General features: G+C 48.6%; 1 protein-coding gene across 14 annotated transcripts in view; it reads right to left on the bottom strand.

The window, feature by feature from the left end:
- TNRC6C (trinucleotide repeat containing adaptor 6C) overlaps positions 1-15,279 on the bottom strand; it is a 149,060-nt gene that overhangs the window by 27,706 nt on the left and 106,075 nt on the right. For 7 of the 14 annotated variants that reach the window (XM_066237829.1, XM_066237836.1, XM_066237839.1 and 4 more), the window contains 6 exons: positions 12,682-12,897; positions 9,618-9,784; positions 6,178-6,258; positions 4,487-4,544; positions 2,316-2,476; positions 746-919 (listed from right to left, as the gene is read on the bottom strand). In XM_066237829.1, the coding sequence (XP_066093926.1) occupies positions 746-919; positions 2,316-2,476; positions 4,487-4,544; positions 6,178-6,258; positions 9,618-9,784; positions 12,682-12,897 (857 nt within the window). The remainder of the gene's footprint in view (positions 1-745; positions 920-2,315; positions 2,477-4,486; positions 4,545-6,177; positions 6,259-9,617; positions 9,785-12,681; positions 12,898-15,279) is intronic. The other 7 variants (XM_066237831.1, XM_066237833.1, XM_066237837.1 and 4 more) reach the window with 3 other exon arrangements.

Raw genomic sequence — 15,279 nt, 5'->3', positions numbered from 1 at the left:
TTGGCCGTGTCAGATCCCAAGGGTCAACAGGCTGGAACATTGCACACAGTGCAAGGGGCATGGCTGATCATTAGCCTTGACAACAGGCATGCTGGGCGCTGTTCAGCCACCCCAAATGTCACAGCATTTACTGAAAAAGACACCTCAAGGGTGTATGTCAGCCTCATCAATCAGAAAATCAACGAGGAGGGATATTCTCCAGACAGAACGAGCATGGTTTGCTCGCCCATCAGTTCATTCTAGAGTCTCTGGGGCAGCCATCAGTCAAGACCCTTCAGCAATGTCTGACAGTGACTTCACTTCCCCGAGTGTCAAAGGCAGGGAAGACTGCTGACATGCTTCTCTGAGAATCACTGAGAACCTTACAGGAGACATGCATGTGGTGTTTTGGCAGATCAATACATTTAAGGTTTCCATCCGTGCATGAATCTGGTCACTGCTGGCTGCTCTGCAACAAGCACCATTCAAACGAGCAGTGAGTTGGCCAAATGCAGATGCATTTTAGTTACATGGAATCATAAATATAACCTTGCAGCACTTCCTACAACATGGCCAAATCTCAAGAACTGGATTCCAGTCTTGACAGCAATAAATCACTTAAAGGAAAAGCCTTGGAGTATTTCAACTACCTATACATATTCAACCACATTTTAAAACATGGTGTTAACTAACATAGGTATAATTAACATAAGAAGCGTTAAAGACAGGCAAAACAGAGTGGGCACTGGCTTTCTGGCAGCCTTACCTGTCGAGAAGAATTCAAGTTTTGCATGCCCAGCCCTGAGGCAATCCCACCCAGGGCCTGATTAGGGAGGGCACTGTTTGAAAGTGGGGGCTTCAGGCTTGGCGAAGGCAAAAATGGTGAAGTCATGGGCTCTTCCACGAGGCCGCCGTCCTGATTGGAGAAAGAAAGGCTGAGCTGTGTGCCGTGTCCGTTTGCAGACAGAACACAGAGTCATTTCCCAAGAATAACAAGGAACATGGATGAAGAAAGAGGAAAACGAGCAAGAAGGAGGATCATAACAGGACAGGGAACATGGGCAAAAGGAAGGGGGGAAAGAGAAAAGAGAAACAGGATTAAGATGCTATCTCAGTGTTAACAACTATTTCACAAACACGTTAGCTTACAGCACTCTCACCCACCACTGCCCCTGCCTAGGGCTGAGAGTCAGGAGAGACAGAAGCTCTGATCTGGAAACCCTCTACAACCATTTCCAAACAGATAGGCTCCCTTGAGGTGCTGCCGAGGCTCTCGGTGCCCTCTGGGCGGGGAGGTTGTTGACAGGATGGCCAACTGTTTCTAATGGACAAACCCAGCAACCCATCTCTGATCTAATATTCTAATTGGGTACGTATTAGAGCAAACAGAATCCTATAAATTTTGTTACACTTACTGAGGTCATGCTCTGTGTCTGGTCCTTTATGTATTGATCCCATCTACCTTCCCAACAGACCTGCAATGTTACTCCACAAAAAAGGAAACTGCTCAGGCTCTCGCAATGAACAAATAAAAATACAGAATGCCAAGTAAAATTAGAATTTCAGACAAATAATATTTTAGAAGACAAGCTTCAAAAATTATTTATCTGCAATTCCAATGTCACCTGACCACTGTGGCTCTGATCCTTGGTCACACTGGTGCAAAGTGGGGCCAGGACGTGGGGGGAGCTTGGGATAAAGAACCCTGTTTCTCTTGAGAACAGAGAGGACGCCCTTCTCTTCTCCTGTGAGCCTTGCCTGTTTTCCTAGCTTGTTCTTTCTGGCTTCCGTTTTATTTTTCAGGTTCCATATTTTGATGGAATTGAGTGTGAGGCTGCCTTGCCCTTTGAAGTCACACTCTCTGGGGAGGGGACATTACTCCAATGACACTGACAGACTGAACCAGTGCCAGGACGTGCTAAACACCCAGGGTGAAGACCCTGCAGACACCAGCATGGCTGACACATGCAGGGCCAGCCAGGCTGGGCCACGCCCAGACACCTCGGGTCCCTTTCTCAGTCATCATGGAACACATCAATTCCAACTGGAAGAATTATGCACATAAAATCGGATAGTAACATGAAATCAGATGCCCCTCTCTGTTGGACAAATTGAAGTAGAAAACCCAGCAAAGTTCACCCAATAAAATGAAAATCAGTTTTCAATTTTAGTACTTTTTATTCCTCATCACATCATATATAACATAACACTACCTCTTATGAGTTAAACATTTATATATATTTGGAAAACTGGGGTTTTAATCTGGCTTCCCTTAAGATCACAGATAGAATGAAAAACACCTCTTGTTAGACAGACAAAACCACCTAAATCCATACCTTGTCAAGAAAGGTGGGGCGGTCCACGGAAGACTCTTTGGAGATTGGTGGGCGGCAGCCAAGGGGTTTGGTGACAATTCCATTGTAGTCAGTCACTCCCAGTCCACGCTTGTCCATGTCCACCTTCTTTTCCAGAAGAGCACCTGGAGACAGCAGGAATGCTCGAGAAAAGACGCCCAGAGACCAGTCACAACCCTGACCACAAGACCTTTGACCCCCGGAAAACAAAGAGGCCCTGGGCTTGGTTCTGGCCCATGTCTGACTGCCTGCCAGCCTGGCTGTCAGCCCTCATTCCTTTCCTCTGCACTCGCTCCACCCAGCCACATTGTCCCACAGGGCTCAGTCGTCCTCTCCCCTGGGACCATCCCTCACTTTGGTGGTCATTTTCTCAGAGGGGCCTTCCCTGACCATCCGTCTAAAACAGATCCCTTGTTCTACCCATGGTCATGGATTTCCATTTACTGTGTCCCTACTAGCTGCAAGGATTCTTCTAGTTGTTGGGGACACAACACAATGCTGAACAGTGTCTGTCCTCATGGTTTGCAACCTGGCGAGTCTGTCTGTTTAGCTCATGTTAACTTTGGACACAGATCTAACTCCTGTAGCGCTCACCCTGCCTTTTCCCTGTCTGGGCAGCTCTGCCTGACACTTGGCACCGCACACGATTAGAAACTTGATCCTTGTCATTGGCAGATTCTGTCCTTGTGAAGTCAACTACTAGCTACAATTTTCTTGTGGCCCCAAATCAATAATCACAGTCTTTCTGGGGTCACCTATGGACACGTGCAGGGTGAGGGAAACTCAGGTTCAACGAGACAACACCCTACTCCCTGCTCCAGCACTCACACAGCCAACGCATGTCCCCTGTAGTCTACTCAGTGCCACGTCTGCACACCTTTGTGCTTTTTGTTGGGGACTGTGGTCAGAGGAGGATTTAACGGCAGGCACACTGGGCACGCACCCTAGACCCCAACTTCTGAAAAGCCCCATAAAACCCCAAATTTACACTTTCTAATGGTTTCTAATGACACCAAGTTGGTTTCATATGTGCAATTTTAACATTAATAGTACATAATATTTTTTATTTAAAAATATGGTTAACATATTTTTATTATGCCCTGTCTCTCTTTTTTTAAGGGGCCCAATATTTTCTGTGCCCGGGGCCTCAACCGACCTTAATCCGTCTCTGACTGTGGTGTTAAAAGGTCCCTGAGCACAGTGTGCTAGAATGCTGCGGAGGAAGCACATGGGTTAGACGGGCGCTGTTCAGACCGTGTGACGGTGCTGTCAGCCACCAGCTCAGTGCTAATGAGCCAACCATCAGTATGTCCAGAGCAAGGAAAGGAAAGCCACTTGTCCGCACATACGGCTGTTGGAAAGGGCTAAGGAATACCTACAGTGTGTGATGAAGCAGGGGGAAAGATGGGAAAGTGGCTAAGTGTGGACTCAGGCGTCTAAAAGCTGAAGAAACTTACGGTCACATTACTCAGGGTGAGCCACGTTAAACCCTTCTTAGCTGATGTTTCATTACGAAGAAATAGGGCATATGATTATTTGTGAGAAAGATCTCACATGAGGTCTTTAAATAGAAGCACACATAAAACAAGGCATGTGTTGACTGGTTGACAAAATGCTACAGCCAGAGATATGTGGGCCCAACCCTGCATATCTCCAGAAGCAGGAACCTTGTCTTTTACACGTGAACATTTAACATAACAACTGTGATTTTTAAGGTGGCTCCAGAATGAGGGCTGCTGTCCTGTGATGGTCCCCAGAGTCGGTACACTGTGCGAGCCGGTGCTGGGCCGGTGTGAGGAGTGTGCTTAGTGTGGAGTCTGGCATGTGTCATGGAGGCACCTGCTCCACAAGTGCCATTACCACCTCCCTCAAAAAAGATGGAGAACAACTCAGCTATCTGGTGAAGCTCTGGGGAAAAATGAGAAAAGCATGCGTCAAGGAGGAATGTGGCCACTCATCCCCAGAGCCTACCAGTACCGAGACTCACTACATGGTCAGGGCACAGTGCACATTCCTTCTGCACAGGGGCCTGGTCTGTTCACCCAGCACACAGTCCACCCTAACCCATGACTACACTGAGCCACTTGTAAAAACCCTCACTGTGCTAGTGGGGGCCTATATAAGGAGTGCACTCAGGAGTGTGTGTCACTTACTCATGGCCTGGTCAAGGTTCATATTATTACTCTTCAAGGCTTCTTCAGCTGGCTCTCTCTGTGGAGGAAAACAGTTTTCATTAGACTTGTGCATTAGCAGAAGAAAAAGCTCAGAGAGTTCATCACTACTGGCTTAGGAAAGGGGTCATTATTATTATTATTATTTTGTATTTTTCCAAAGTTAGAAGCAGGAGGCAGTCAGACAGACTTCCACATGCGCCTAACCAGGATCCACCCGGCATGCCAACCAGGGGGTGATGCTCTGCCCCTCTGGGGAATTGCTCCTTTGTAGTTAGAGCCATTCTAGCGCCTGAGGCAGAGCCATCGAGCCATCCTCAGTGCCCAGGCCAACTTTGCTCGGGAGGGGAAGAGAGCGACAGAGAGGAAGGAGAGGGGGAGGGGTGGAGAAGCAGATGGGCGCTTCTCCTGTGTGCCCTGACCGGCAATTGAACCCAGGACTTCCACACGCCGGGCCGACGCTCTACCACTGAGCCAACATGCCAGGATGGGAAAAGGTCATTATTAACCCAACATCATTAGGGTTTGGAACTAGAAATACGTTCTTCACTATGGAGGTTAAAGGTCTGGTAAGTGAACGACACCTGAGGTGAGAAAATGCACTGAACTGGTGTTTGGAGTGCATCATGTATTTAATACTTTGAAAACAAAACGCACAGTGCTGTGGAATACTGCTGTCACACCTGAACACTGAATGGCAGTGGCTCAGCAAGGCCTAGGCCTGACCAGGACAGCAGAGCTGCCGGTGTGGACACACATGGACATCTGCCCCTCGTGCTGGAAGCTGTGGGAAGGTCACTGTAACAGTCAGAGCCCAGAGGTTCACCTTTTACTAGACAGACTGAACTCTGCGGTTAACTACATTTCACCAAGAAATATAAAAACACAAGTGGATTCATTTTGATAATTATCCCTGTGACTGGAGCAGACTAAGCTCTGGACTCCTGGCAGGCCTCTGTCATTCCTCCCAGCAGTGTGTACCTGATGGGGGCGGCACCTAGCACTGTGTCCTTCCCTGTGCTGGAGGGCCTGTGCCCTCTAGATGGGGCCAATCTGGACTCTTTGTTTAGGGACTTCCACAATAATCAAAAGATAAAACCCACTTGAACAAAGATGTGGAAAGACACCACTTGAAGGGAATGCATGGCAGATATGGGCAGTGCACCTTGCTACTTCCTCTTGCTCTCTGATCTGAGGAACAGAATGGACTGTGACAGCTTTTCAGAGGGACACCCCCTAATTCTGAGCTCTTCTTAAACATCATCTGGAACTCAGGAACTAAACAGGTATGCTTAGGATTCTTTTCCTGGACATGAAGCTTTTCTTTTATACTGAGCTTTCTTGTAATCTTTGACAATCTACTATGTAAACTAATAAAAACTCACTTTTAATTGAAAATGAAAATATAGAACTGTATAAACCAATGAAAATGAAAAATCACATGGCATTTTTAATTCTAGGAAAAGACCCTCATGCTGTTCTTGAAATGAAGGATGTGGTTCTCTGCTGTAGTTAAAGCAATGATCCCTAAACAGGTGCCCAGGCAAAGGGGAATTTTTGAGTTAAGTTATGGCGACCACCCTTCTTTGTTACATATGACAAGTGTGGACAGGACACAATGGGGCCATTTAGGGTGGGGGGCACACGAGGGAGCAGAACAAGATGCCAGTCACCGGAAAGCCCATGTCCGTGAGTTGTTTGATGAGCCGGTTCATGATCCAGGCCTCGTCCTGCTTGCCAGATGTCTTCATGCCCTGGAATGAAATGTGGGCAAGGGGAAGTCCATGAATCACATTTTCATGAATTTCTTCTAGACAAAGAAATACCTAAATTTCATGGGGTGTTAAGGTCACAGGATCTCTTTCTGTTAATGTTGAACACTGCTGTGTTCCTGAAAGCCCCGGACAGCATTCTTGGCTAGCATTAAGGAATGCTTCTGGCTTCACGTGCTGTTTGGCCTGTATATGATTCCCCAGAGAATGAGTTCAATCCACCACAAGGATCCGTTATTTCCACAATCAAATCATTGGAGTAAGTGCTCCCTGGAACTTGGCCCTCTGCTAATGGCATGTGAAGCTTACGAAAAAACTACATGGCTTTTGCCTTTTAATAAGCTGTATTCTAAAAGATAACAGAATGCATCTTTTAGGGGGTTGCTTCCAACACAATAAAAAAGGCAGTAAGAAGGAAGGGACAGGTCCTGTTAGTTTTATTAACTAATTATTGCTTGCAGGCCTGAGTGTGGAGAGAACCATGGATGGGCTAGTGTGAGGGAGGGAGGGAGGGAGGGAGGGAGGGGAGAAAGGAGAGGTCAGCCACACAGAGGGAACATGCAGAGTGGAGGAGGGAGCTCCATGAGCAGGACAGGAGATCCTCTCCTCAACCATCTATCTCCCTCTCATTCAAGTCACAGAGACTGTGACGCTGCCATAAAGCAATGTAAACAATCTTCATAGGGCTTTTCAAAACGGAGCCTGCCAACTAAGGATTGGGCTCAGGGGTGTGACGGGTGGACTGGGCACAGGGGGTGTGACAGGTGGACTGGGCTCAGGGGTGTGACGGGTGGACTGGGCTCAGGGGTGTGACGGGTGGACTGGGCTCAGGGGTGTGACGGGTGGACTGGGCTCAGGGGTGTGACGGGTGGACTGGACTCAGGGGTGTGACGGGTGGACTGGGCTCAGGGGTGAGACGGGTGGACTGGGCTCAGGGGTGTGACGGGTGGACTGGACTCAGGGGTGTGACGGGTGGACTGGGCTCAGGGGTGTGACGGGTGGACTGGGCTCAGGGGTGTGACGGGTGGACTGGACTCAGGGGTGTGACGGGTGGACTGGGCACAAGACGTGAGACGGGTGGACTGGGCACAAGACGTGAGACGGGTGGACTGGGCACAAGACGTGAGACGGGTGGACTGGGCTCAGGGGTGTGACGGGTGGACTGGGCTCAGGGGTGTGACGGGTGGACTGGGCTCAGGGGTGTGACGGGTGGACTGGGCACAAGGGGTGTGACGGGTGGACTGGGCTCAGGGGTGTGACGGGTGGACTGGGCTCAGGGGTGTGACGGGTGGACTGGGCTCAGGGGTGTGACGGGTGGACTGGGCACAGGGGGTGTGACGGGTGGACTGGGCTCAGGGGTGAGACGGGTGGACTGGGTTCAGGGGTGTGACGGGTGGACTGGGCTCAGGGGTGTGACGGGTGGACTGGGCTCAGGGGTGTGACGGGTGGACTGGGCTCAGGGGTGTGACGGGTGGACTGGGCTCAGGGGTGAGACGGGTGGACTGGGCTCAGGGGTGTGACGGGTGGACTGGGCTCAGGGGTGTGACGGGTGGACTGGGCTCAGGGGTGTGACGGGTGGACTGGGCTCAGGGGTGTGACGGGTGGACTGGGCTCAGGGGTGTGACGGGTGGACTGGGCTCAGGGGTGTGACGGGTGGACTGGGCTCAGGGGTGTGACGGGTGGACTGGGCACAGGGGGTGTGACGGGTGGACTGGGCTCAGGGGTGAGACGGGTGGACTGGGCTCAGGGGTGTGACGGGTGGACTGGGCTCAGGGGTGTGACGGGTGGACTGGGCTCAGGGGTGTGACGGGTGGACTGGACTCAGGGGTGTGACGGGTGGACTGGGCTCAGGGGTGTGACGGGTGGACTGGGCTCAGGGGTGAGACGGGTGGACTGGGCTCAGGGGTGTGACGGGTGGACTGGGCACAGGGGGTGTGACGGGTGGACTGGGCTCAGGGGTGTGACGGGTGGACTGGGCACAGGGGGTGTGACGGGTGGACTGGGCTCAGGGGTGTGACGGGTGGACTGGGCTCAGGGGTGAGACGGGTGGACTGGGCTCAGGGGTGTGACGGGTGGACTGGGCTCAGGGGTGAGACGGGTGGACTGGGCTCAGGGGTGTGACGGGTGGACTGGGCTCAGGGGTGTGACGGGTGGACTGGGCTCAGGGGTGTGACGGGTGGACTGGGCACAAAGGGTGTGACGGGTGGACTGGGCTCAGGGGTGAGGCGGGTGGACTGGGCTCAGGGGTATGACGGGTGGACTGGGCACAAGGGGTGAGACGGGTGGACTGGGCTCAGGGGTGAGACGGGTGGACTGGGCTCAGGGGTGTGACGGGTGGACTGGGCTCAGGGGTGTGACGGGTGGACTGGGCTCAGGGGTGAGACGGGTGGACTGGGCTCAGGGGTGTGACGGGTGGACTGGGCTCAGGGCTGTGACGGGTGGACTGGGCTCAGGGGTGTGACGGATGGACTGGGCTCAGGGGTGTGACGGGTGGACTGGGCTCAGGGCTGTGACGGGTGGACTGGGCTCAGGGTTGTGACGGGTGGACTAGACTCGGGTGTGACCAGTCTTTCTTCTGGAGGCAGTTTCAATCCTCGCGATCGCCACAATTTCACGTTTAATTCACCCACATGTGTGTTTGGTCTCTCAGCACTGGGCATTTGCCGGCCTGCTGTGTCTCAGGACCCACCGCCATCTCTTAAAGAGGGAGCCTAAAGAACTTAGCTTCACATGGGTGTTATCTATTAATATTTACTGTATTAAAAAGGAAAGTGAGACATTTAGAAAATATTTACTTATTTGTTTAAAAAGAAAACAGTAACAAACCCATCCTGTTAATATGAAAACGTTTTTAGTGGAAAAGAACTCTTTTCTTTTTTTCTTATATATTCATTTTTACAGAGAGGAGAGAGAGTGAAAGAGAGGGGGGGGGGAGGAGCAGGAAGCATCAACTCCCATATATATATATGCCTGGACCAGGCAAGCCCAGGGTTTTGAACCAGTGACCTCAGAGTTCCCAGGTCGACACTTTATCCACTGCGCCACCACAGGTGAGGAACTGTCTTTTCTGAAACTAACTGCAGGGTGTGGCAGTGAGGGCAGCCGGGTGCTGTCGTGCACATTTGCAGATCTCCTAGCTGGATCTCAGCAGCCCCAGGGTCCTGTGTCCTTCCCTGTGTTTGTGGTGGTCACCTGGAGATACTCCCTGCGAGGGTCTCGAGGACCTCCCAGAACCCTGAGGGCACTCTGAGGAACTAGGTCTGCCTCCCCTCCTTAACTGCAGGCATACTGTTAAGTGGAACGTGTGTTGAGGCGACCTCCCATCTCTCACATGCACCCACCTTTTGGAGCCCTTTTTTTGGGGCGTTTCCCCAGGAGCTGCAGGAGGAGGTACTTTCCTGGGAAGCAGCATTGTTCCACACGCCCCCTTCTTCGTCGTCCCACTGGCTGGGCCCGAGGTTCATGTCGTCCCCACCACTGCCCCAGCCTTCTTGCATAGATTTTGAAGCTAAAAAGAGAGCGAACATGAGGTTGTTAAATTCACCATTCCTGAAGCAGACAGTGTTCTCTTCTGTTAGTTAGGGGGAGGTGCACTGTAAGCTTCCTTCCCGTAGATTTAAGAACTGGATTTCTCCTACTAGACACACAACATACATATACATGCCTTTTCCTGCAAATGTCAGCTCTTCGTACTCAGTGCTGTTCCAAATCCCCTTCACTGACTATAGGTCACTCTAAAGCATAGACACGCTAACATCAAAGCCTGGGGCCACAGGAGAAGGTGGCCATCTCGGCACAGCCAGTAACATGCAGAGTACTGAGAATGACAGTGTCTTTGTGTGGTTTTTAATCGGCACTTGGTCCAAATTTGCAGCAGTCCGTTGTGTGGACCAGTGCACCCCAATGTGACCACACAAGTCACCTGGGGACCATAAGGGGTGTAGGAGGTCTGTGGTAGACCCAGTAGTCTTCCCAGAATAACTGCAAGGAGACAGGTAAGGCCTCAGGCAGACAGAGCTCTAGGCTGAGCACTGAGTTTCCACTCAGGATATTATGTTTTCTCCTTTCTTAAAATACAAAATGATTTTTGGTGTAAAATTTATCTTAAATTCTCATTTCCTGGGAGAACTTGAAGGCCCAGGATTAGGTGATAGCACGGTTAGCTGGAGACTGTTAGCCATGAAGATCTGAGGCTTACAGGGGAGACAGGCACATCCTCAGGCCTCAAGGACAAATCATGAAAACAAACATGCTGCCTCCAGATGGCATGGGAATCTGGACACCTGGAAGCTGCCTTCTCCTTCAGGTTTGCAACAAGAAGGAACATGAATGGAATAAACCACCCAGCAGGATGGTGGGTATGGAGCAGGCTATCCAGTGTTAGCAAAGTCTCAAGTATTATTTTAAGATCTAAGACACATACTGATTTCTTTTTTTTTTTTTTTTTTTTTGAGAGAGAGACGAGAAGCATCAACTCACAGTTGTTATCACTTTAGTTTGCCATGACGGGGGGATGGGGTGGGCTCCAACAGAGCCAATGACCCCTTGCTCAAGCCAGCGACCTTTGGGTTCAAGCCAGGGACGGTGGAATCATGTTGATCTCACGCTCAAGCCCAATGAGCCCATGTTCAAGCTGGATGAGCCAGTGCTCAAGCTGGTGACCTTGGGATTTTGAACTTCTGACCTCAGCATCTCAGGTCAATGCTCTATCTACTATGCCATCATCAGTCAGCATGAACAATGAATTTTAACATCAGAATGAAGTCAGCAATCTCATACTAATGTCAAAAGTATCATATCACGTCTGACCAGGCAGTGGTGCAGTAGACAGAGCATCCAACTGGGATGCAGAGGACCCAGGTTTGAAACTCCAACATCGCCAACTTGAGTGTGGGCTCATCTGGTTTGAGCAAGGCTTGAGCCCAAGGTCGCTGGCTTGAGCAAGGGGTTACTCAGTCTGCTGTAGCTCCCAGTCAAGGCACATATGAGAAAGCAATCAATAAACAACTAAGAATTGATACTTCTCATCTCTTTCCCTTCCTGTTTGTCTGTCTGTCTGTCTCTCTCTCTCACACACACATACACACACAAAGTATCATATCACCAAATGCACATATGGAGGATTCCCCTTGCTAAAATGTGCTCTGAACATCTGTAAGAATGTGTTTTGTATTTACGCTTATATGATACTTTCAGAAAATGAGAGAATGGAGAACATTTTTTATTTTTTTTTATTTTTTATTTTTTTTACAGAGACAGAGAGAGAGAGTCAGAGAGAGGGATAGACAGGGACAGACAGATAGGAACAGAGAAATGAGAAGCATCAATCATTAGTTTTTCGTTGCACACTGCAACACCTTAATTGTTCATTGACTGCTTTCTCATATGTGCCTTGACTGCGGGCCTTCAGCAGACCGAGTAACCCCTTGCTGGAGCCAGCGACCTTGGGTCCAAGCTAGTGAGCTTTTGCTCAAACCAGATGAGCCCGCGCTCAAGCTGGCAACCTCGGAGTCTCGAACCTGGGTCCTCGGCAACCCAGTCCAATGCTCTATCCACTGCGCCACCGCCTGGTCAGGCCATTTTTTTCTTTTTTTCCAAAGACGCACTCATACATACATGCACACAAAGAGAAAGAGCATGAGCCGGAGTACCCAAAGCAGAATTCTGTTTTCAAGACAAAAACAAGGCAAGACATGTCAGCCTGTTATGCAGCAGTGTTTCAAAACCTAACCTGGAGAAGGAGAAGCAGCCTGCTGTACCAATGTGCTTGGGGGACAGCAGGTTAAATTGTTCAAGGCAGCAGCCAGGAGCATCCTATTCTGATCTTTTCATTTATTTATTTTTGAAAAGGAAAGCTGGGCTTCTGGGAAAGCTCCTCAGTGCTCATGTATCAGACATGGAAAATACGTCTTTACAGCCTTAATGTTCACCTTAAAGTGTAAATAAAACGAGGAAAGTGTCCTAAAAATTAATTCTTAAAAGTCAATGGGCCTGACCAGGTAGTGGCGCAGTGGATAGAGCGTCGGACTGGGATGCGGAAGGACCCAGGTTCGAGACCCCGAGGTCGCCAGCTTGAGCGTGGGCTCATCTGGCTTGAGCAAAGAGCTCACCAGCTTGGACCCAAGGTCGCTGGCTCCAGCAGGGGGTTACTCGGTCTGCTGAAGGCCCACGGTCAAGGCACATGTGAGAAAGCAATCAATGAACAACTAAGAAGTCGCAACTTGCAAAGAGAAACTGATGATTGATGCTTCTCATCTCTCTCCATTCCTGTCTGTCTGTCCCTGTCTATCTCTGCCTCTGTAAAAAAAAAAAAAAAAGTCAATGGAAAATATGCCTCTAAATAAAATACTCAAACCCACTTCTAAACTGATAAGTCAGGGCAGGCAGACTGAATGCTTGGCGTACCTGGTTTGCACAGGGCTGGGGTGGTGGCGGGTGCACTGGCTCTCCCAAACGTCACAGCTGGCTCTGTGGGCTGGTCTCCCCAGCCACTGCCACTGCTGGGTGGCTTGCCCCATGCTGCTGTGCCATTATCAACCAGGGTAGAAGAGGAGGACGGTTCTCCCCAAGAGTTTTCAGTCTTTGAGTGAATGTTAGGCATTTCTCCCCAGCCAGATGAAACTAAAAAGGGGACCACAGGAGAAAAGAATAAAAGTGAAACAGAAAAAGCAAAACAGTAATTTCAAATCCAAAACAATTTTGAGATAATCTATCTTTAGGAGGGCTTTCAGTAGAAAGTGGAAAGCAGACATTAAATCTAATCAGATTTGTTTAGCTTCTTAAAATTGCCATTTTCTCAACTCCTGACCCCCATCCACTTAAAGCTGCAAGTCCATTAAACATTAAAGACTGTTATTTTCACAGTATTTACAACATAATAGGTTAAAAAAAAAAAGTTTAGGCCCTGGCCGGTTGGCTCAGCGGTAGAGCGTCGGCCTGGCGTGCGGGGGACCCGGGTTCGATTCCCGGCCAGGGCACATAGGAGAAGCGCCCATTTGCTTCTCCACCCCCCACCCCCTCCTTCCTCTCTGTCTCTCTCTTCCCCTCCCGCAGCCAAGGCTCCATTGGAGCAAAAGATGGCCCGGGCCCTGGGGATGGCTCCATGGCCTCTGCCCCAGGTGCTAGAGTGGCTCTGGTCGCGGCAGAGCGACGCTCCGGAGGGGCAGAGCATCGCCCCCTGGTGGGCAGAGCTTCGCCCCTGGTGGGCGTGCCGGGTGGATCCCGGTCGGGCACATGCGGGAGTCTGTCTGACTGTCTCTCCCCGTTTCCAGCTTCAGAAAAAAAAAAAAAAAAAAAAAAAAGAAAAGAAAAAAAGAAAAGTTTAAAACTGTTAGAAGTAGCTTTTTTACTTATAGTTTTATATGTAACAACCTAAAAGAAATTGTTAATTTTCTTATAAGAAAAATCTACAAGTTGCAAATATATATTGAAAAATTATTCCTCCTTATCTCTTGATAAGCCATCAGATAAGACACAGATCCAAGCAAAGAAACAGGAAGATAGACTAAACAAGTATAGATAAAGAAGTACTAGAGAACACAGTTTCCAGGTAGCACCAAGGGCTGAGCTAGAGATGAGGCACTTGTCTCAAAGCTGGGAACAGAGTGGAGGAACTGTGGGTCAGCAGTTCCAGCAGCACACGGACTGCAAGGGTTTTCCAGGAGTTCTTCTTCGTTCCTCTGCCCAGTCCTGTTGCCACAGCATCCTGACCAAGGACTGGCACCTGGTCAGGGTATGCCATGATTACAGAAAAGGCTATGGCATCACCATCTATGGCACAGACAAGGTCATGGGACTGGCAACAATAAGCTCTCCCGCTCTTTACACTTCAGCAAGAAAAATATTTTATGTTACATATATAAACTTCATGTTTCCAAAGCAATGCAAATTCTGATCATTTTGCTACTGGTCATAAGCTCACTTGACAATACTGATGATAATATTTATGGATCATATTGGTTACAATTTTCAAGTAGGCAGGGTATCTCAAAGATAGAAATGTAAATGTTTTCATACCAACTAACAGAAGAATAGAAGGCATAAAATACAAATAGCCTTAGATTTTAAATTATTTGGTTACAACATGGATATTACCATCTTAATTAGAAAACACTAGTTTTCTGACTAAAAAAAAAAAATAACATGGAATAAGTCCCATTGATGCTCTTTATTCTAAGAAAATATAATATGCATTAATGACCAAAGAACATTCGACCCAGTTTCAATTACGAGCTCTGTGCTGGGCAATAGTTGTTACCAATAAAAGGAAAAGTTAGCCCCAATAAGTTACCATCAGCAACTGCCAACTACAATATTACCTGTAATCACACAGAAAACAATAGTGCATATTGGGAGAAGTAGTTTTAAAAACTGAAGTAACAAAATTAAATCAGTAAAACTGACATAGCAGATAAAAATTATGGGTGTTTTGGAACAATAAAATACTTTGGGGGTTGGCTAAAGGCCAATCAGTTGTAAAAATACTGATTTATTGTAGGTATTAAAATAAACTCATCTAAAATTTGTTTGCTATCTTTATACTGACATCTCTTTGAAAGGCAATACATTATTACAAATTATTTAACTAAATCCAAAATGAGTAGATATTTAAGACTATGGTAATTACAGCTAAGTTGATTGTTGTAGTTTTTAATTCTTTTTATTTTTTTTATTTACAGAGACAGAGAGAGAGTCAGAGAGAGGGACAGACAGGAACAGAGAGAGATGAGAAACATCAATCATTGGTTTTTCGTTGTGACATCTTAGTTGTTCATTGATTGCTTTCTCATATGTGCCTTGACCGTGGGGCTACAGCAGACCAAGTAACCCCTTGCTCAAGCCAGCGACCTTGGGTTCAAGCTGGTGACCTTGGGGTCTCGAACCTGGGTCCTCTGCATCCCAGTTTGACGCTCTATCCACTGCGCCACTGCCTGGTCAGACTGTAGTTTTTAATTCTTATTAAAGCAGTAGAAATGTCTAAGAGTAGACATTTGATGCAAATAT

This window comes from Saccopteryx bilineata, chromosome 6 (genome assembly GCF_036850765.1).
Source record: "Saccopteryx bilineata isolate mSacBil1 chromosome 6, mSacBil1_pri_phased_curated, whole genome shotgun sequence".
Classification (NCBI taxonomy): Eukaryota; Metazoa; Chordata; class Mammalia; order Chiroptera; family Emballonuridae; genus Saccopteryx; species Saccopteryx bilineata.
Note: the sequence above shows the minus strand (reverse complement) of the source record. Positions and strands in the feature narration are given on the sequence as shown.